The 21,427-nt window shown below is 49.3% G+C and overlaps 1 protein-coding gene and 1 long non-coding RNA gene across 7 annotated transcripts in view; one reads left to right on the top strand and one right to left on the bottom strand.

Moving 5' to 3' along the window:
- Window positions 1-21,427, top strand: part of SPECC1 (sperm antigen with calponin homology and coiled-coil domains 1) — a 114,112-nt gene that overhangs the window by 85,347 nt on the left and 7,338 nt on the right. For all 5 annotated transcript variants that reach the window (XM_082201700.1, XM_082201703.1, XM_082201702.1 and 2 more), the window contains 3 exons: window positions 4,395-4,548; window positions 5,433-5,535; window positions 21,055-21,171. In XM_082201700.1, coding sequence (XP_082057826.1) covers window positions 4,395-4,548; window positions 5,433-5,535; window positions 21,055-21,171 — 374 coding nt within the window. The remainder of the gene's footprint in view (window positions 1-4,394; window positions 4,549-5,432; window positions 5,536-21,054; window positions 21,172-21,427) is intronic.
- On the bottom strand, window positions 13,153-17,252 carry LOC309520333. Of its 2 annotated transcripts, none has more exons than XR_014214206.1 (2): window positions 14,893-17,252; window positions 13,153-14,119 (listed from the first exon to the last, which is right to left on the bottom strand). It is a non-coding gene; the product is annotated as an uncharacterized lncRNA (long non-coding RNA). The 2 variants fall into 2 exon arrangements; XR_014214207.1 differs by having other exon boundaries at window positions 14,679-17,252.

Genomic DNA, 21,427 nt, shown 5'->3' on the forward strand with positions numbered 1-21,427 from the left:
GGACTGCCTCTCCCGGTCTGCCCCACAGAGGACCTTAAGGTCCATAAATAGCAACACCCTAGAGGTCCCGGGCCCTAAGGAATTCAGATTAGCCTCAGCCAGAGCCAGAGCCTTCTCAACACTGGCTCTGGCCTGGTGGAACACTCTGTCTCATGAGACCAGGGCCCTGCGGGATCTGATTTCTTTCCACAGGGCCTGTAAGACAGAGTTGTTCCGTCTGGCCTTTGGCTTAGAATCAGCTTGATCCCCTCCCCCCTTTCCTTTTTTCCTTTCTCCTTCTGTGATGGAACTCCTATTTGGGTACTTCCCTGGCTTTTTTCTGGCCTACGTATGACCAGTCTGGATAGTTAGCCTTAGTGAAGACTTGACGTTTTCATCCCCAAAAAAGTTTTTGAGTTTCTGCTGAAATGAGGCTGCATTTTAATGTTGTATTTTAATCTTTTTAAAGTTGTATTTCAATCAATTGTTTTATATCTGGTGTTAGCCACCCTGAGCCCGGTCTTGGCTGGGGAGGGCGGGGTATAAATAAAATTTATTATTATTATTATTATTATTATTATTATGGAGGATGCTGGGTGCAAAATGAGAGCCAATTGCCTCCACCTGCCATTGGTTCTGGCGCCACCTACTGTTCAGCTCCCTGTTTTCCACCCTGCCAGCCCCAGCCAGAGTAGAGGGGCCGACTTTCTTAGTTGTTACTGCGTGTGTGTGTGTGTGTGTGTGTCCCACCTCTTGCCACTGAGATGGGCGACTGGTTTTGAGCCTGATATGATCAGGGGCGCTTAGACTCCCTCCCCGCACAGTTCCTTCCTTTTTCTCTGCGCTTTCCCTCCCTCGATGCCCGTCGGGCAGTGCTGTGGCTCGGAAGGATGAGTCACAGCCAGCCAGTCACAGCCAGCCACCCTCCCAGGCTGCATGCGTATGGGGGGGGGGGTCCGCTTCCCCACCCCCAGCACCTCCTGGCTCCTCTTGAGAGAACAGCAATAGCCCGTGGGGTTCTTCAGCGATCTGACAGCAGCCCAAGCTCCCCTTGTCCAAAGACATTTGAATCCCCTGCGCTGTGTGGGTGTCATCTGCTGAAAGGAGCATCAGCCTCAAAAGGCACTGACGGCGCAAAGGCCGGCCGGCCACACACTCTTTGGCAACGCTGGGATTTAGGGGGACAGCCAACGAGGACGAATGTTGGAAGACTCAGGGCAGATAAAAGAAAAGTCATTTTATTCACTTATTCAGAGTCGTAGGTCACAAACAACAAATGACAAATCTTAAAACCGAATAGAGTCGCAGGCCAAAATGCATACATATGTATGGGCGGAACAAGCTTGCAAGTAATTCGCAATTAAGAGTCACATATCTTTTTTTGCAGTGCAGAAAGAGAACCTTGCAGCCCTGTAGCTGAAGTGTTTCTTATCAAGTCCCACCGAGCGCCATTGGGACGTTCTGCTGATTTTAGGAGTGATCTTTTCTGAGTGCAAATGAGTTCCTCTCCCGGTTACCAAAGTCAGGGCTGATGGGATGTGGAGGCCGAGAAGCCCTATAGAGGACCACAGGCTCCCCACCTTACTGCGTTGTGAATCTCTTCTTCTTTTCTAACTAGGAGACTGCAGCCGTCAGTATGAGGGGTCAATCCACTCCTACAGGCAGCAGCAAGATTCTCCATTTTTGAGTGAACATGCGGGGGATTACAGGCAATCTTTTCCCCCCACAGGGGTTATGTTTCGGACCCCCTTGCACGTTGGCAGGACCCGTGTAAAGTGTTCTGCCCCGCTTTTTTCCCTTCCAAAATTTCATTACAAACTTCCTTTAATGGTTGTGTTATCCAATTTTTCAAGGATCTATAGTATCTTGAAGTTAAACCGTCCGGCCCTGGAGATTTACCCAATTGCATATTCTGGATGGCACCTTCTACCTCCTGTTCAGTTATTTTATAATTCAGCATTAGCTTGTTTTCTTGAGAGATTTTTTGTAGTCCATTTATTTTCAAGAATCGATCTATATCAATTTCTTTCTGTGACCCTTGTGTATATAGTTGTTTAAAATACCTCTGGAAACAATTTCTAATCTCCACTGGGTTCTGTATATTCTTTCCTTCCACTTCCAAATTTATAATAGTGTTGCGTTTTTGTCTTTTTTTCATTTGCCAGGCCAGCAATTTCCCACATTTATTAGCCGACTCAAATGTCTCTTTTAGTGACATTTTAGGGTCACTTTTGGGGTTCGCGGCCGTGTGTGTATGCGCCACCGCATGCAGATCATTCGTTGCCTGACTGGCAGACTTCCGGTTTGCAGGAACTCCTATTTTAATTAACACTCCCCAATGGCTACAGTATGTTCTACCTTCACTCTTGAAGGCATTAATGCCTCTAAATCCCAGTTGTTAGGAGTCACCAGAGTGGAAAGAGTGCTGTTGCGCTCAGGCCTTGCATGCGGGGGCTGTTCCTTGCGGGTGTCCGGTGTCTCCCACCCGAGGCAGCTATGCCCACCAACCTGGGGGGCTTTAAGAGAGGTTTAGACTCATAGAATCGCAAATTCACGGAGGAGGGTGAAGCTGTGGCTGGCTGCTAGCCGCGATGGCAATGTGCTACCTCCCCTCTCGGAGGCAGTATACTGGGGAATCGCAAGCTGGGAAGGAGTTGCTGCTGCACTCAGGGTCAGCTTCCGGGGATTCCTGCTGTGGCATCTGGCTGGCCATCATGGACTAGACGGGCCTCCTTTGCCCGCTGCTCTTGTGATGTCGTTCTTACCCTCGTGGTTTTTACACTGACTTACACAACTGGCCCACCTATGTCAGTATTGTCCACTTCCCCTCTGCCCCTTGTCCAACGGCACTGGCAGCAACCAGTCCCTCCAGCGGGTCTCCGCACGCCCAGTTTTCCTCGGGATGGCATTGGTTGCTTTTTTAGAGAAGCAGCTTTTAAAAATGAGGAACCAAAGAACCTGGGGAAGAAAAAAAAGGAAGGTGGCTTGCTCTACGTGCAGGGGAGACTTTTTTTCTCAGAGCTGCTGCGAGGGTCATTAAAAAGGGTGCCGTTTCCTGGATCTTCCTGCAGTTGCAGAACAGCCATTACCTTAATTGAGCAAATAGTCAGACACAGCAGAGGAGGAGCAGAGGGAGACCACAGGCGTCTCCTTGCTGCAGCCGTGGAGTAAATGGCCAGGGAGGATCTGAGCCAGGGATCTCTCGGTGGGGTGGGCAGAGGTGGGGGGACTCCTGTTTACTGGAACAGCCATAAGACAGCAGGATGTGTGACGTCCTTTTGTTAAGTCCTCTAATGCTCCTCAGTCGTTGCTTCCTGTATTGCAAACTCAAGCCCCCCTGGGCCTGAACGTTGCGTGGTCTTCACTTCCCTCCTGCAGCCCTTGCTGCAAGGCCAGGCACCGCCAACCTGCCGCCCGCTAGGCGTTCTGCACTGCAACTTCCATCAGACCCCAGCCGGCACGGCAAAAAGTGTGTGTGTGAGAGAGAGAGCTTACGGCTAAGCTTTGCAGCAGCAGAAGAAAACATTTCTCTGCGTTTACTTCTTTGCTGTAGAAAAGGGGCTGTCTCTGAGCAGGAAAAGGCAAGCTTGGGTTCACACATGGAGAGTATGTGCTCTGTGCGCCAAAGGCCTGGGTGGTGGGGGCTGTTTGGAAGGAGACCCTCCACTTTGCAGGGTGGGTGGGTGGAGGGCAGAGGAGTGTTCTTGAAATCAGCTCAGAGAACAGGGGTAGGCAACCTAAAGCCCGGGGGCTGGGTGCGACTCAATCGCCTTCTCAATCTGGCCCGCAGACGGTCCGGGAATCAGCGTGTTTTTACAGGAGTAGAATATATCCTTTTATTTAAAATGCATCTCTGGGTTATTTGTGGGGCATAGGAATTCGTTCATTATTATTTTTTTCAAAATACAGTGGTACCTCGGGTTAAGTACTTAATTTGTTCCAGAGGTCTGTTCTTAACCTGAAACTGTTCTTAACCTGAAGCACCACTTTAGCTAATCGGGCCTCCTGCTGCCACCGTGCCACCAGAGCACGATTTCTGTTCTCATCTTGAAGCAAAGTTCTTAACCTAAGGTACTATTTCTGGGTTAACGGAGTCTGTAACCTGAAGTGTATGTAACCTGAAGCATATGTAACCTGAGGTACCACTGTATATTTCAGCCCCCCACAAGGTCTGAGGGACAGTGGACCGGCCCCCTGCTGAAAAGGGTTGCTGACCCCTGTCATAGAATCACAGAATTGTAGTGGGAAGTGACCCCCCAAGGCAGGAATCACAAAGAACCCCCAGCAGGTGGCCCTCTGCTTAAACAAGGCAGGAGAGCCCTGCCCCAGGCATACACCAGCAGCCCCCACCCCACCCCAAAGAGGCACCATGTTTGCAAATGACGGTTCCTTATCTCTCTCCTCTCCCCGCCAAGACTTGCTGAAAGGGAGAAGTGAGGACCTGAAGCCAGACCACTTTCTCCGCAAAAGCCCCTCGCTGGAGTCCCTGAGCAAACCGCCCTCCATGTCCTTCTCCGGCAGGATGCTCACCTCCACCCACAGCGGCCTGAAACCCCCCAGCAAGCTCAGGTAAGCGAAACGGAAGCTGAGCTGAAAGAAAGGACGGGGGTGGGGAATGGAGGCTGCCTTTGCCTGAGCCAGGCCATTAGGCCCTATATTGCTTACACTGGCTGGCAGAGGCCCCTAGGGTTTCAGGCCGCCCCCCCCCCAGCCGTGCTTAGAGAGGCTGCCAGGGACTGAACCGGGGACATCTGGCATGTAGTGCCGGTGCTCTGCCACTGAGCCAATGCCTCTCCTGAATGCCCATCAGTGCTGTCTGTCGGTGCTGAGTGGCAGGGCTCCTGCCATGTATGCGGAATCGTAGAATTTTAGAACTGGAAGGGGCCACGAGGCTCATCTAGCCTTGCAACGCAGGAATCTTGCGCACCACATGGGGCTTGAACCCACAGCCCTGAGATTAAGAGCCTCATGCTCTACCGATCGAACTCTGCAGCCCCAACTCAGATGTCACCGGTTCAACACCTGGTGGTACCTATTTGTTTATTTTTAATACATAAAGCTATTAAAACATCACCAAATCATAAAATGCAAAGCAGATGGCCCACATGGCCGATTTTAGCGGCGTAGGACTGAGCATGCTCAGTGGTGGGCATGGCCATTTTGGGGATGGGGAGGGCATGATGGACTCTCCCAAAGAGGGCACAGCTGGCTAAAATAGGAACCTGCCACATTTCCCCTCTCTGTGCATTTTCCTTATAGCAAATGCATAAATTGGCCACCAGTTCCCTAACACTGGCGCCATTTCTGCCGGGTTGCGTGTATGGTGTGTGTTTTTCGGTGTGGGGGGGGCACAAGGGGATGGCAGCCATCCCTGGCCCCTTTTCAGAGCGGAGCAGTCCAAGCGGAGTAACGGGAGGTTTGTTAACAAAACTTTTTCCTCTTCCTGGTTCCAGCGTGGAGAGGAAGGACCCTTTGGCTGCTTTGGCGAGGGAGTACGGCGGCTCCAAGAGGAACGCCCTGCTGAAATGGTGTCAGAAGAAAACAGAGGGGTACCCAGTAAGTGAATGGGCGGCTTGCTTGCTTGCGTGGGTGGGTGGCTGAGCTGCTTGCTTGTCACAAAGGGATCATTTTGCCCAAAAGCACCACTGTGGCAGCAGCCAGGCACTTTCCTTCTGGGTGCTCACAATTGTACATAAAAACTGGAGCCTCCATTTGAGTGGGGGCATGGAGTATATTTCCCTTTGCTCCTCAGACAATATGTGCACCCTCTTCTCCATCAATCGCCGATTCCCTTGGCAACATGGGATGCTAAAAATCAGGTTTCCCGTCCTCATGATTCTGAATTAAGAGCCGGTTTATGTAGGAAGCTGCCGTAGTCAGACCCTTGATCCAACCAGCTTGGTATTGTCGACACTGGCTGGCAGCAGCTCTCCAGGGCTTCCTGACAGGAGTTCTCTCCCAGACCTGCCCGGAAGTGTCAGGATTGAACCCGAGACTGTCTGCATGCAAAGCAGGTCTCTCCCACTGAGCTATGGGGGGGGGGGAAACCCCACTCTTGGACGCAGAGCTTTTAAGCACAGACCTCGCGCTTGGAAAGAGCAAGGCAAAAGATAAATGTGGATTACGCCAGGGCAGCAAGCGAGACTCTGGGCCAACTAGCTCAGCAGTGCCCACACTGACTGGGTCGCCAGCCTGCCTGTTTAAAGCAACATTTCTACAATGAATGCATTTCAACACATTTTGCAGGCTGCACAGTAGATTGCCCTACGGAGCAGGCGAGACAGGACACTGCTGGCCTCGTTCATTGCTGGGCTTACTTGGAACTGAAGGTCTTAGAACCATAGCAGAGCTGGAAGGGAATCCAGGGGTCATCTAGTCCAACCCCCCGCAGTGCAGGAATCTCAGCTGAAGAATCCCTGACAGATTCCTAGTGCCTGGTCTGTTTCCTGCCCACACACCCTGACTTCTTTGCACAGAGATCAGGCACCTATTTAAGGAGGCATGTTTTCCCATAACTCTGCGGGGAACTTAGATGAGACCTTGCCTCAAAGCAAGCGCCTATCCAAGCCTCCGGTGGTTTTTGTTGCTTTTAGTGCAGGGGGAGCAGGTTTGTTGCGCAAGACCTCCCGATCAGCAGCAACTGCGCAACACAAACTTGCCAGCGTGTGATTGAATCCTGCCCCAAAATACCGACAATCTGGAAAGCGCCCTTCGTCTCTCGCTTCAAAAAACAACCACCCACCTCTCCAGTCCAAAACACACACACACACGTCCCCTTGGTTCAAAGGACAGCAGATTTCCTTTGGTTTATTTTTAATTTTGGCTCTCGGAGGGATCCCTGCGGTTCCTGCGGCAGCTGCCCAACCCTCTCTAACAAGGCGGCGGCATCTGTAATTGTTGGCTGAAACTTCAGCGAGGCATTTATTTTATAGATCTTTCTCTTCCTGCCTCTGTTATCTTCAGAGCATCAAACAAACGCCACACGTTTGCCTTCTTCCCCTGGCAGGACAAAGCTCTCTGTGAGGAGGTGGTGGTGGTGGTGGCTATTAGGGGGAGCACTAAACCCATGAAGAGGGGCGTTGTGTTGGGCAGCTTATGCATTCCCCCAAAGTGAGCTGGCGGACTTGTTCATTTTAAGAACATAAAACCACGAGAAGAGCCTGCTAGATCAGGCCTGTGGCTGTCTAGCCAAGCACTCTGTTCTCACAGTGGCCTGTTGCGTATTTAGCAGATTAATTGCGCCACAGAAAGCGTGCTGGGGAGACCACACGTTCAGGAAACAATGAAGAAACGCAAAAATATATTTTGCATGGCTTTCATTACAAAAACAAAAACTGCTCTTACATTAAATCTATACGTATGACCCATCCATTCACCAGGGTACTGAGAGAGGTACACGCTGCTCTTTCATAGCTGTCAACTTTTCCCTTTTCTTGCGAGGAATCCTATTTGGAGTAAGGGAATTTCCCTTTAAAAAAGGGAAACATTGCCAGTTATGTGCTCTTTATATACTATACCCAATTGCTGACACAGCTTAATTAACACAACTTTTAACAGCACCTGCTATACTGCTTCACAGCTGTAAAACTAGGTCATGATATTTGCTCTGGCCTTTAAAGAGATATACATCCTGTGAAACAATAATGAACCTTAATATTTAAAGAAACCATTCAACATGGCCGACCAGATGCCTGTGGTTTCCAGCAGATGGGATTCGGAAGCATCACAGCCTTCAACTGTGGAGGCAGAGCAGAGCCATGAATTTGTCTGATCCTCTTGCAAAGCCATCCAGTTTGGCTGCCCTCACTGCCTCTGCCACCAGGCAGAGGGCCTTCTCGGTGGTGGCACCCGCCCTGTGGAACGCCCTCATCAGATGTCAAAGACAAGAACAACTCCAAGACTTTTAGAAGACATCTGAAGGCAGCCCTCTTTAGGGAAGCTTTTAATGTTTAACAGACCAGCCAGGTGGGCAGGTATAAATAATAAATTCTATTCTATTCTCCTGTGGGAGGGAGTTCCACAGTTTAACCATGGCGCTGCGTGAAGAAGGACAATATTCTGCCTCCACTGTCGGGAGGCAAATAATGCCACTGAGCATCAACTGCTGAGAACTGTATGTGGGGAGAAAGCACTGCTGTGGGGCTCAGGTCCAGCCACTGTGGGAACAGGAGGAAGGACTTTGGTCTCATCCAGGATCCAGGCCCCTTTTGCATTCTTATGTCCGGATGGCTTTAGCCAGACTGCATCTTGTAAGGGTTTTTGAGAGAATTCGCTGACTAACCAACTGGATAGCTCAGTTGGTTAGAGCCTGGTGCTAATGACATCAAGGCTGCAGGTTCGATCCCCATGTGGGAGAGCAGCATTGCAAGGGTTGGACTAGATGATTCTTGGGCTCCCTTCCAACTCTTAGGATTCTGTGATGCATAAGCGTGGCGTAGTATATTTCAGACTGCAGTTGAGAGAAAAACGGAAAAACAGATCTGTCCGGCCCTGTTGTGACAACTCCACCATACCCAGATGTGTACGTAAAACGTTGGAAGCAGCCTACGAAACGGCGTCAGTTACAGCAAGCGATTTTCCGCTTTTGATAGCAGAGGCTTTGGCTTCCATGTGAGCCCCGCTCCTGGTCTCTGGCGTGGAGCCCAGGGCAACCCCACTGGGCAGGCCTGAGGCCTTTTCCTGTTGCCACGAGCTGCTCTTCTCGCCTCCTTCACCCTGTTGACATTACGGCCAGTGACGTGGCGTCTTGACGCCTCTCCAGCTCCGGATTCCCCTCTATGCCAGAGACCCAAATAATTCATTTTGTGGAAGCGGATCTGTGGGTGTTGATGGAGCCATGTTTCTCTCTCCCCCCCCCCCCCGCCAGACCCCTAAGCTTAATCTCTCTTGCTGAGAAACTGACGCCTGCGAGCAACAGGGAGGGGGCAGCCCCCAGGCTCCGCACTGCTGGTGGACTAATAACTCCTGTTCTTTGCTCTTGTCTCCTCGCTCTTAGTCTCATTAGCCTCCGTCCTCATTAATCACGTCATTAGCAGTCGGGTCATGATTTAAGTGCTGCGGCTGTTGTTGATCCGACGAAGAGGAGCGATTTGTCATGGGGCCAAAATCATCCAAATCCAGCTTCTTATCTTAGAAGACAACAGCCCTAACCTAGGGATCAAGCGGTACTTGTCTCTCTTTCCCCCCTCATGGTTGCTGGACACACGCGAGAAAGAGAGAGAGAGAGGGCTCGGCCTTCAACTGAGCCAGTGTGGTGTAACTGGAGTGTCGGACTAGGACCTGGGAGACCAGGGTTCGAATCCCCACTCAGCCAGGAAGCTGACCTGGGCCTGACCCTGCCTCTCTCAGGCCAGCCAATCTTGCAGAATGGTTATGGGGATTAAATGAGGAGAGGGAGAACCACTTTGAGCACCTTGCAGGAAATAAAGGCAGGGAATAATAACTCCCAGCAACTGAGGTATTCAGACTTATCATGTACAGGAAAAACATAGCTATTGTGACTAGCAATCATCCATTGCCTTATCCTCCATAAATTTGTCTGATCCTCTTTTAAAGCCATCCAAGTTGGTGGCCATCTCAGCCTCTTGAGCTAAGGAGTTTCATAGTTTAACTCAGCTGTGTGAAGCACTCCTTTCTTTTGTCTTGGCCCCCAAATCTCTCAACAGAACAGCTCCAACCAGACACATGGAGCAGGGAAGAATCGTAGAATTGCAGAATTGGAAGGGACCCCCCCCCAAAAGGGCCATCCAGTCCAGCCCCCAGGAATCACGGCAAAAGAATTCCTGACAAAAAGATGTAGCTTGAAGAGAAATGAATTTAATGACAATAGCCTCCAGAAGATCAAAAGAGACTACGAGGCTCTCGGCAGGAAATTGAAGCAACTAAATGCACAAATTGTCATCTCATCTGTCCTCCCAGTTGAACGACGTGGCCCAGGGAGAGAGGGGAAAATAGTGGAAGTGAACAGCTGGCTTCGCAAATGGTGTAAACAGGAACGGTTTGGATTCTTAGATCACGGACTGCAGTTTCTTGAAGATGGACTTCTGGCAAGTGATGGGCTGCACCTCACAACGGTTGGGAGAAATGTTTTTGCCAAAAATCTCAGAAACCTCATCAGGAGGGCTCTAAACTGACTAATGTGGGGGAGGGAGACAGTGCTCCTGAAGGTAGGAGTCTATCAATTAATGAAGATGATCATCCAAATGTCATAGACCAAATGGAGCAAACAGCACGCGGACCTAGTGGTGGGAGGAAAAAATCCTTAAATAAGAGACACGAGGGAATGATTAATGGACTTCAATGTCTGTACACTAATGCGCAAAGCATGGGAAATAAACAAGATGAGCTTGAGCTCTTGGTACAGCAAACTAAATATGACATAATAGGCATCACTGAAACCTGGTGGGATAAGTCCCACGATTGGAATGTAATAATGGGGGGATACAATCTATTTCAGAGAAACAGACCAGACAAGAAAGGAGGAGGAGTGGCGTTATATGTCAGGGATGTGTATACCTGTGAAGAGATCCAAGATTTAGATCCTCAAAGCCAAAGTGAGAGCATTTGGGTCAAAATTAAGGGAGAGAAGAATAACAGAGACCTCATTGTGGGAGTTTACTATAGATCCCCAAGCCAAACAGAGGACATAGATGATGCCTTCCTGGAACAGATGGCCAAGCATGCAAAAGGAAGGGAGATAGTAGTAATGGGGGACTTCAATTACCCGGATATTTGTTGTACGTCAAACTCAGCCAAGAGCATAAGGTCAAACAGATTCCTCACTGGCCTTGCAGACAACTTCATTGTCCAGAAAGTGGGAGAAGCAACAAGAGGAACAGCCATTTTAGATCTGGTCCTAACCAATGTTGATGACCTGGTTAGTGGGGTAGAAGTGGAAGGATCATTAGGCGCAAGTGATCATGCTCTTCTGAAGTTTACTATACAGCGGAAAGGAGCAGCCAAGCATACTAGGACTCAATTTCTTGACTTTAAGAAAGCCGACTTCATAAAACGTAGGGAAGTGCTGGGTGAGATCCCATGGACAACAATACTAAAAGGAAAGGGAGTTCATGATGGCTGGGAGTTTGTTAAGAGGGAGATACTAAAAGCACAACGTCAGGCAATACCAATGAGACGGAAACATGGAAGGTGCCTAAAGAAGCCAGGGTGGCTATCTAAAGAACTTTTAACTGAATTAAGATTAAAAAAGGATGTGTACAAAAAATGGAAAAGGGGGGAAACCACCAAAGAGGAATTCAAACAAATAGCCAGCACGTGTAGACACAAAGTCAGAAAAGCTAAAGCACAGAATGAACTCAGGCTTGCTAGAGAGGTTAAAAGCAACAAAAAAGGCTTTTATGGGTATGTTCGTAGCAAAAGGAAGAACAAAGAAACAATGGGGTCACTCAGAGGAGAAGATGGTGAAATGCAAACAGGGGACACAGAAAGGGCTGAACTACTCAATGCCTTCTTTGCCTCAGTCTTCTCCGATAAAGAAAACAATGCCCGACCTGAAGAATTTGGAGCAAATGATTCAGTAAAGGAAACACAGCCCAGAATAACTAAGGAGATAGTACAAGAATATTTGGCTAGTTTAGATGTATTCAAGTCTCCAGGGCCAGATGAACTGCATCCAAGAGTATTAAAAGAACTGGCAGATGTGATCTCAGAACCACTGGCAGTCATCTTTGAGAATTCCTGGAGAACAGGCGAAGTCCCGGCAGACTGGAGGAGGGCAAATGTTGTCCCTATTTTCAAAAAGGGGAAAAGAGAGGACCCAAATAATTACTGCCCAGTCAGTCTGACATCAATAGCAGGGAAGATTCTGGAGCAGATCATTAAGCAAACAGTCTGTGAGCACCTAGAAAGGAATGCTGTGATCACCAATAGTCAGCATGGATTTCTGAAAAATAAGTCATGTCAGACTAACCTGATCTCGTTTTTTGACAGAATTACAAGCCTGGTAGATGAAGGGAACGCAGTGGATGTAGCCTACCTTGATTTCAGCAAGGCATTTGACAAGGTGCCCCATGATATTCTTGTAAAGAAGCTGGTAAAATGCGGTCTTGACTATGCTACCACTCAGTGGATTTGTAACTGGCTGACTGACCGAACCCAAAGGGTGCTCATCAATGGTTCCTCTTCATCCTGGAGAAGAGTGACTAGTGGGGTGCCACAGGGTTCTGTCTTGGGCCCGGTCTTATTCAACATCTTTATCAACGACTTGGATGATGGACTCAAGGGCATCCTGATCAAATTTGCAGATGACACCAAACTGGGAGGGGTGGCTAACACCCCAGAGGACAGGATCACACTTCAAAACGACCTTGACAGATTAGAGAACTGGGCCAAAACAAACAAGATGAATTTTAACAGGGAGAAATGTAAAGTATTGCACTTGGGCAAAAAAAATGAGAGGCACAAATACAAGATGGGGGACACCTGGCTTGAGAGCAGTACATGTGAAAAGGATCTAGGAGTCTTGGTTGACCACAAACTTGACATGAGCCAACAGTGTGACGCGGCAGCTAAAAAAGCCAATGCAATTCTGGGCTGCATCAATAGGAGTATAGCATCTAGATCAAGGGAAGTAATAGTGCCACTGTATTCTGCTCTGGTCAGACCTCACCTGGAGTACTGTGTCCAGTTCTGGGCACCACAATTCAAGAAGGACACTGACAAACTGGAACGTGTCCAGAGGAGGGCAACCAAAATGGTCAAGGGCCTGGAAACGATGCCTTATGAGGAACGGCTAAGGGAGCTGGGCATGTTTAGCCTGGAGAAGAGGAGGTTAAGGGGTGATATGATAGCCATGTTCAAATATATAAAAGGATGTCACATAGAGGAGGGAGAAAGGTTGTTTTCTGCTGCTCCGGAGAAGCGGACACGGAGCAATGGATCCAAACTACAAGAAAGAAGATTCCACCTAAACATTAGGAAGAACTTCCTGACAGTAAGAGCTGTTCGACAGTGGAATTTGCTGCCAAGGAGTGTGGTGGAGTCTCCTACTTTGGAGGTCTTTAAGCAGAGGCTTGACAACCATATGTCAGGAGTGCTCTGATGGTGTTTCCTGCTTGGCAGGGGGTTGGACTCGATGGCCCTTGTGGTCTCTTCCAACTCTATGATTCTATGATTCTATGACACCTTGAGGCTATGAACCAGCATTTTTTAAAAAAAGAATGGCTTGAGGATTTCTCCAGGCAACAACCTACTTCATTAGATGCTCGGTCTGAGTGAGTGAAAGCTCAGATGAGAGCTGAACCAGAGAATAAAATTTTCCTTTCTGTTTTGTAAACAGCAAAATAATGCAGAAATATCCTTTCCCTTGCCCACCTCTCCCTTTGGAGGTAGCAGCCCAGCTGTTGAGGGAATGGGGTTTTCTGGCGTTGAGCGAGGCTGAGGGAATCATCTCTGCATGAGGGGTTCAGGCCCTCAGTGGCTGGGGGTGAGGCCTTGCCGTCAGTGCCTCAGTGTCCGTAAGGGAAGGCGTGTGGTCCTTGGGGGAAGACGGAATACCGCTGACCTTTTGACTGCCCCCGGACACTTCAGATAATCCCTGAAGTAAACAAGGGATGCGTCATTAATCGTCCAAGCAGAAGCCAGTTACCGTAACTTAAGGGGCTGGCCAAGATTGCAACAGGCTCCTCTCCAACCTGAAAGAAAGTGGATCAAGTTCTTTTCCCTGAGACTAGGAATGATAATACCGGCCCTTTCCTAATGAAGCTGAGTGCTGGAAGATTCAGCCCTGTCAGCCCAGCGGCAAAATGTGGATTTGAATCCACATCTCCTTGGCCCGCTTGTTCCAGTAACCTCTGACCACTACGCAACACTGTTTCTACAGCAATTTAAGGTTGGCGGGGGGGAGGGAGGGAGGAGGAACTGCATTCCAGCCCCAGGTAAGGGGGAAAGCCTTGAGTCTTCCCCACAAGGGGAAATCCTCTTGCGGTTTTATTCTCTAATCCGGGGGATTTTTGGAGGGCTGGGTGTCCGCAGAGAGGTGGTTTCGTAACAAGCCGCACACCTGATACGGCCAGGTGGAATTTTACCTCTCTTCAGTGGAAACTGCAAGCCGGATTCTGACACTTTGACACTCCCACAGTCCGTTCCGCACAATCTTTCCTGGGTCACTTGGGGGTCGGTTCTACAAAAATGAGACACTCCCAGTTTAGGATTCTTTGGTTTGAGGGCTGCAGTCAGGCAAATCTGCCCAGTTCCATTTCTCTCCTCTGCTCATTCTTCCAACCTTAACCATTCAGCGCTCTGCCTTTCCACATCGGTCTGTGGAAATGCATCAGTGCTTGAGTGCCAGTTTTGCAGTCTGTAGCAGCCACGCTTCTGGATGCCCGTTGCAGAAGCCACAGGAGCAGAGAGGGCTTTTGTGCTCTGCTCTTGTGCTCGCGGGCATCCGGTCAGCTGCTGTGGGAACAGGAGGCTGGACCAGATTCCCCCCCCCCCTTTGAGTGCTTCTTGTGTTCCTAATTCAGCAGGGCTTTTACATTCCTAAAAGAGGATTTTTTGCAAAGCAATTTCCCCCAACACAATTTTTGCATCCCTTCCCCCCCCCCCCATATACATTCTATGTTATGCACGCTTTATCTGGTATATGAACATACCAGGATAAAGCGTGCATAAAACAGAATGTATATGTGGGGGAGGGATGCAAAAATTGTGTCGGGTGAAATTGCTTTGCAAAACCTTACCTGACTGGAGAACTGCAGAGCAAAATTCAGAGAACTGTGCTTCGGTCCACATTTCATTTCGGAAAGCGCGAGTGCAGTGGGTTTGCCTTTAAATGCAAACTGAATTGTATTTCTCCCTTGTCCGTTGCAGTGAGGAAGATCCTTTCAGCAGCAGAATCTTGTTTCTTTTCCCCAAGGAGTGATTTAGAGGCCTGTCAGTTCAAAAAAATCTCACCAAGCCCATATTTCTTCCTGGAGACTTCCTGGCTGAGGCCTGCCAACTCCGTCTCCTGCCCGCTGGTGATTTACCACGATGCCTCTCAGCAGCTGAGAGCTGGCAGGGGTCGGGCTGAGATAATCCCCCAGAGTTTTGCCTGCCTTATCGCCTGGCAGAAGTTCCTTGTGTTGAAAGAAAAGACCTCAACTTAATGGAGCTGATCTGTGAACGGGGTAAAGGAGGTTGCGTTTCAGAGATAATCACCCTCCTCTTCCGCCTGCACACACACAATTCAAACAACTCTTCCCTGGTGGCCCAGGGCTTTGCACAGATGTTGTACAGATGCGAGGAGGGGAGCCCAGAGGAAAATGGGCAGACTTATTATATATTGCATTTCTGTCCCTCCTTTTTCTCCATGGAGCTTGGCGGCTCACACACCACTCTTCCCTCCGCATTTAAACCCCACAACAAAAACCCTGAGAGGTAGCTTAGGCTGAGAGGCAGTGGCCAGCCCAGGGTTAACCCAGTGAGCTTCAGGTGGAGATTCGAACCTGGGTCTCCCCAAATCCGACACTCTAATCCCTACGCCATGCTGGCTCTCAAAAAAAAAAAAGCAAAACGTCCAAGAAATAAAAATGAAAAGATGCACAGTGGCCAAGTGTGGATATTTTCCCACGGATTCCTGAGTCACGCTTTTATAAAACAGGAAATGGCTTTCACTGTTCGCTTCACATTTCCGTTCACCGTGCCCTGGCTTCCGGCAGAGACCCAGGCTCGTGTTATCCAATCTCGGCTTGTTGACCAGCTGGAAAAGCGCATGGCCATGCTCCGTGGTGGCTCTAAAGGAGGATCAGGCAACTGCACTGAGGAGGAGAGGACTATCGAGGTCTCCTGGCCACAGTGGCTCAGCTCTGCCTTTGCAGACGGAGGCAGCAGTGCTGGAAGACACAGGAGGGGAGCGTTGCTCTTGGGCCCGGATCCTGCTTGGGGGTTTCCCAGAAGAGGCATCTGGCTGGCCACTGTGAGAACAGGATGATGGGCCTTTGGTCTCAGCCAGCAGGGCTCTTTTTGCATTCTTGAAAATGCCAAGGGCCAGACCTTCACCTGCAGACATCGGAAAATGGACTGATAAGGAATGGATTTACCGTATTTTCCCGTGTATAAGACTAGTTTTTTTTTCCCTTTTAAAAATGTCAAAAAATTGAGGGCGTCTTGTACACGGATACATCTCCCCCCATTTTCTTAAATCGGAGTCCACCAAAATAGGGGGCGTCGTATACATGGGGGCGTCTTATAGACGGAAAAATATGGTGCCATGTGCTCCAAACATGCAGCTTCCCTTTCTGATTTTCCTTTGGGGCATCTGCTTGGCCCCTGTGGGAACAGGATGCTGGCCACTGGCCTGATCCTGCAGACTCTTGTGTACATTCTGCCTTACCATAAAATATCCAAGGCTGATTTTAATGAGGATGAAAAATAAAACTGTTGTGGAAACTAGGAGATTAAAACTGGTGTGTTGTGTGTAGCAATAATTATAATAATAATAGTAACATTGATGAAAATTATCTGCATATAAAGCCGCAGGTGTACAGTCACTTACCTGGGAGTAAGTCCCATTGGGATTTGTGTTGTGAGTAAACTTGCAAAGGATTTGCACTGTAAGAGGCAGGGAGGGCCTGAGAACATTAATTAAGAACATACTTCTGCAAGAATTTTGGCGATATAAAACAAATTAAATCTCATTTAAGTATCTCCATTTGCTTCATCTTGAATTACAATTTCTGCTTCCTCCTCCATCTTCTCTCTCTCTCTTTCCCTCTCCAATTCTTATTTGTTGTTTTATTATTTCAATTATAAGCCCGCAGTCTCAGACCTATTGACTTTTCAAATATTTGTGCAAGCCTGTGTTATGTTAAGCACTTTAAGAAATAGTGAATCGCATCCCTGCTTTGGCTGTCTCGAAATACTGTGACCGGGCAGTTACTAATTGGTGGCTGGGGGCTTTCCCGAGGGGGAAAATAAAAAGAACTGACATGGTTCCTTGATAGTTGGCAATTTCTCTCCCCAGCCCTTGGTAAGCAATGCCCTTCAGTGTCTGGGAAGTGCAGAGGGAAAAGGATTGTGTCTCATCTTGAAGTGGAGAGAGGTTTCCTTTCCCCCTTTTCCTGGAACTAGCTTGCAGGACAGATTGCATAGAGCTGGGCAGTTGTTTTGGAGAATCCAGAATATCCTTATTTTGGGGTGAAATGCAATGACTTTCCAGCAAATTCAGCACAGAGGGGCTAGTCCATTAGGGCCAACAGAGCACTGTCCTATCAAGAACATAAGGTGTTTTGTTGGATCAGGTCCATCTAAACCAGCCGCCTGCTCTCACAGTGGCCAAAGGGAAACTTGCAAACAGGACCCCAGAGCAGGAACCCTCTCCGCTCTGTTCCTCCCTCTGAAGAGGAAGAGCAGCGCCAAAGGAAAAAAGAGACGAAAACAAAGAAGAGAGACCACGAAGGAAAAGGAGAGAAGAGGGGAAAGGAAAGGAAAGAGATAATAAAGAAAGATAAAAAGGGCTTCCAATTTTCCATTTGCGGGTTACATAAAAAATTGAAAAAAAATATTTAAGACATTCAGTCCATAATAACTCCCATCTTCTCCATGTTCCGTTAAACAGTCTTTCTTTTAAGTCTCAAAATCATTCATTTTTTTGCACGAAAAGTCCAAGGGGGGTTCCCGAATTGTTTTTATTTTTGGTCAGTATCCACTGTGTTTTCTCTTCAACGCCAGCTTTGCCTCCATTCATTCCCACCACCGTCCCCCTGTATTGGAGGAACCTTGCGTCACTGGGGAGTTGCTCCATCATTTTGGTGGCTCTTTGATGGACCTTTTCCCCAGCTCTGCAGCATCTTGGGGGTTTTTTTGAGGCGAGGCGGCCAGATCCGCATGGGAATGATGCCACCCTCCCTCCCTCCCTCCCTCATCTGAACACTGGAAGGTTTTGGACAGAGAAAAGTCCCTCCTTCATACAGCACATAAACTACGGAACTCCCTGCCACAGGAGGAGGAAGAGGCAGGGATGGCCACTAACCTGGGTGGCTTTAAAAGAAGACCAGTCCACGGAGGAAGAGAGGGCTGGCTCTGCTCTGCCTCCACAGTCTAAAGCAGCAATGCCTCTGAATAAATGCCAGGAGGGGAGCGTTGCTGTTATTCTCGGATGCTGCTTGTGGGTTGGCCATTAAGGACATCTGGTCGGCCACAGGATGTTGGGCTAGGAGGAGGTCCTTTGGCCTAGTCCATTAAATGCTTCTCGCGTTCTAAATTCAACTTTGAATAGACCCACAGAATTGGATGGACGCAAGTATGAGAGCAGAATCCTGGACTAAGATGGGCCATTAGCCTGATCCTGCAGGCTCTTTTAATTCCCTAAGGTAAAGGGACCCCTGACCATCAGGTCCAGTCGTGGCCGACTCTGGGGTTGCGGAGCTCATCTCGCTTCACTGGCCGAGGGAGCCGGCATTCGTCAGCAGACAGCTGGTCCACTAAAACCCCTAGACCCTTTTCACATGCACTGCTGTGAAGCCAGGCGTCCCCCATCCCATGTTATTGACCCTCCCCTTTCTTCTTTGGGCTTGGTTCAAAGGTAAAGGGACCCCTGACCATTAGGTCCAGTCGTGACCAACTCTGTGGTTGCGGCGCTCATCTTGCTTTACTGGCCGAGGGAGCCGGTGTACAGCTTCCAGGTCATGTGGCCAGCATGACTAAGCCGCTTCTGGCGAACCAGAGCAGCGCACGGAAACGCCGTTTACCTTCCCGCCGGAGCGGTACCTATTTATCTACTTGCACTTGGACGTGCTTTTGAACTGCTAGGTTGGCAGGAGCAGGGACTGAGCAACGGGAGCTCACCCCGTCGTGGGGAGTCAAACCACCAACCTTCTGATCAGCAAGCCCAAGGCTCAGTGGTTTAACCCACAGCGCCACCCGTATCCATCTAATTCCCTAGTGCCCTCCTATCTAAGTTTCCCTGGCGTTGCTTTTGTCTTCTGCAGCCAAGGTCGAGGATGACATCGGCAAGGCGCTGCTCGTCCTCCCCGTTGCTGCTTCCATCCTGTCCCTCCCTCCGAATCCCTGTCGCAAGCAGGATCTGCAGGATGTGGGATCTGCGCGTGGCCCTCCGTCCAGGTCCTCCTTTCCCTGTGCAGGCGGAAGGGGAGAACTCGCCTCCCCGGTTTGGCTAAGCAAAGTCAGGATAGTTCTTTTCTGGGCTGACTTCCTGCTTGGCCAACTGACACCGTCTCTCCCACCTGCTCTGTGGTTTGCCTTTAGCACTGGCAAGGTCACAACAACCAGGGAGGATAACATCTCGGCAGGTCTCACCCCTTTGAGAGGAAGTTTTGTTCAGTGTTTGCCTCTCTCCCAGGAGCTCAGGGGAGGCATTATCCTCGCCACAAAGAAGGCCTTTGTGGTGTAGCGTCTGGGAGACCAGGGTTCGAATCCCTGCTTGGGTAGGAAGCCCACACTGGGCGTCCCTGGGCCAGTCACTTTCTCTTACTCAGCCTAACCTAACTCACAGGGCTGTTGTGATGATAAAATGGGGGGGGGGAGAGAAGCATGTAAACCCCCCCTCCCTGCTTGAGCTTCTTGGGATTGAATTGAATTGCAAACAAATCCAGGTGAATGACCAATAAGCAGTTCACCTGGAAATACCTGCAAGGAGCCACAGTTCCTGCCCCACCACAACAAAATTTCCCAGGAAGACAATATATTATTATTATTATTATTATTATTATTATTATTATTATTATTTACAAAGGGCAGTATAGCAGCTTTGACTGCTCCTGCTCCGCTGACCACACCAGCCCCACGGATCAGACAAGCATAGGGTGGTTTGTTTTATTTTGCCCCGGTGCAGAATATCTGAAGGGGCATTATCGAAACCCAAGAAGCTAGCAGTTAATGGACAGAAATATTCCGCTTTGCTCCCCTCCCCTCCCCCTCTTGAAAAGCAGCAAAGTGAGTTAATCGAATCTTAGCAGAGCTCCTTAACGTAATTAACACAATGCCGGGAGGTGGAGGTAATTAAGATTTGGGACAAACAGTTTCTCTTCTCCCCCAACACCCCCAGATCTTTGCCTCCCGCAGGACCTCCTGCCAAAATGTTAATTTCACAGGCAGTGGGCAGCATTCATCTTGCCATGCCAACCTGCTACCCAAAGGCCTTTTGTTTTGCATTATTGCCACTGATAGGGAGTTGATTGCTTGTTTGTCCAGCCTTGGCGCACTTGTTGATCTTGGGAGGCAGCAGGGAGAGCCGGCTGGATCAGGGTCAAAGCGGGCCCATCCAGGCTAGCATCCTGGCCCCAGTGGGAAACCTGCAAGCAGGATCCAGGCACCTTCCTCCCTTGTGGCTCCCAGAAGCATTCTGGAGGCCAAGCATAGCCATAGTGGCTGGGAGCTGTCAGTGGTCTTCTCATCCATGAATTTGTCTAATCCGCAGCAAGGTTCCAGTCCTCATGGTGCTGAATAGGAGTGAAGGAGGCCGACTTATACACTATGGGGCAAACGTTTTGATCCCCTGCTAAATTTGCCCGTTTGCCCCCTGACAAAGAAATGACCAGTCCATAATTTTAATGGTAGGTTTATTGTAGCTGTGAGAGACAGAATAACCCCCAGAAACGTCTGACCTCTGTAATTGCCACCAAGTACTAAGTCATTATGGTGCTGGAGGAGACTCTTGAGAGTCCCATGGACTGCAAGAAGATCAAACCTCTCCATTCTGAAGGAAATCAGCCCTGAGTGCTCACTGGAAGGACAGATCCTGAAGCTGAGGCTCCAAGATTTTGGCCACCTCATGAGAAGAGAAGACTCCCTGGAAAAGACTCTGATGTTGGGAAAGATGGAGGGCACAAGGAGAAGGGGACGGCAGAGGACGAGATGGTTGGACAGTGTTCTCGAAGCTACCAGCCTGAGTTTGACAAAACTGCGGGAGGCAGTGGAAGACAGGAGAGCCTGGCGTGCTCTGGTCCAGGGGGTCACGAAGAGGCGGACACGACTAAAAAACAACAACTAAGTCATCTTTCACAAAGGGATTGAATACTTATTTCACTAATCATAATGCACATCAATCTCGTGACTTTTGTCTTCTGGGTTTCCTCTCCCGCTGAGCTCACCTTCCCTTCTCTTTTCCTCCCGCAGAATATCGACATCACCAACTTCAGCAGCAGCTGGAGCGACGGCCTGGCCTTCTGCGCCCTCCTGCACACTTACCTGCCTGCCCACATTCCCTACCAGGAGCTCAACAGCCAGGACAAGGTGAGGCCCCTCTGTCACCAGCACCCTTCAGATGGTGGGTGATTTGGTGGGGTGGGGAGAAACCTTTCCCCTAGTGATGTGGAATGGAATTGCAGGGTAAACACACACACACACACATACCATTCCTGACCTAGTGACCTTATTTATTATTTAGTCATTTCATAAAATGTATTATATGCTGCTTGGTTGTAAAGAAAAAAGCGGGGGGGACGACACACCAAAGCAATAAAATTTAACACTAGCAGAAATGTAGCAG

Source organism: Podarcis vaucheri, assembly GCF_965113315.1.
Source record: "Podarcis vaucheri genome assembly, chromosome: 15".
Lineage (NCBI taxonomy): Eukaryota > Metazoa > Chordata > Lepidosauria > Squamata > Lacertidae > Podarcis > Podarcis vaucheri.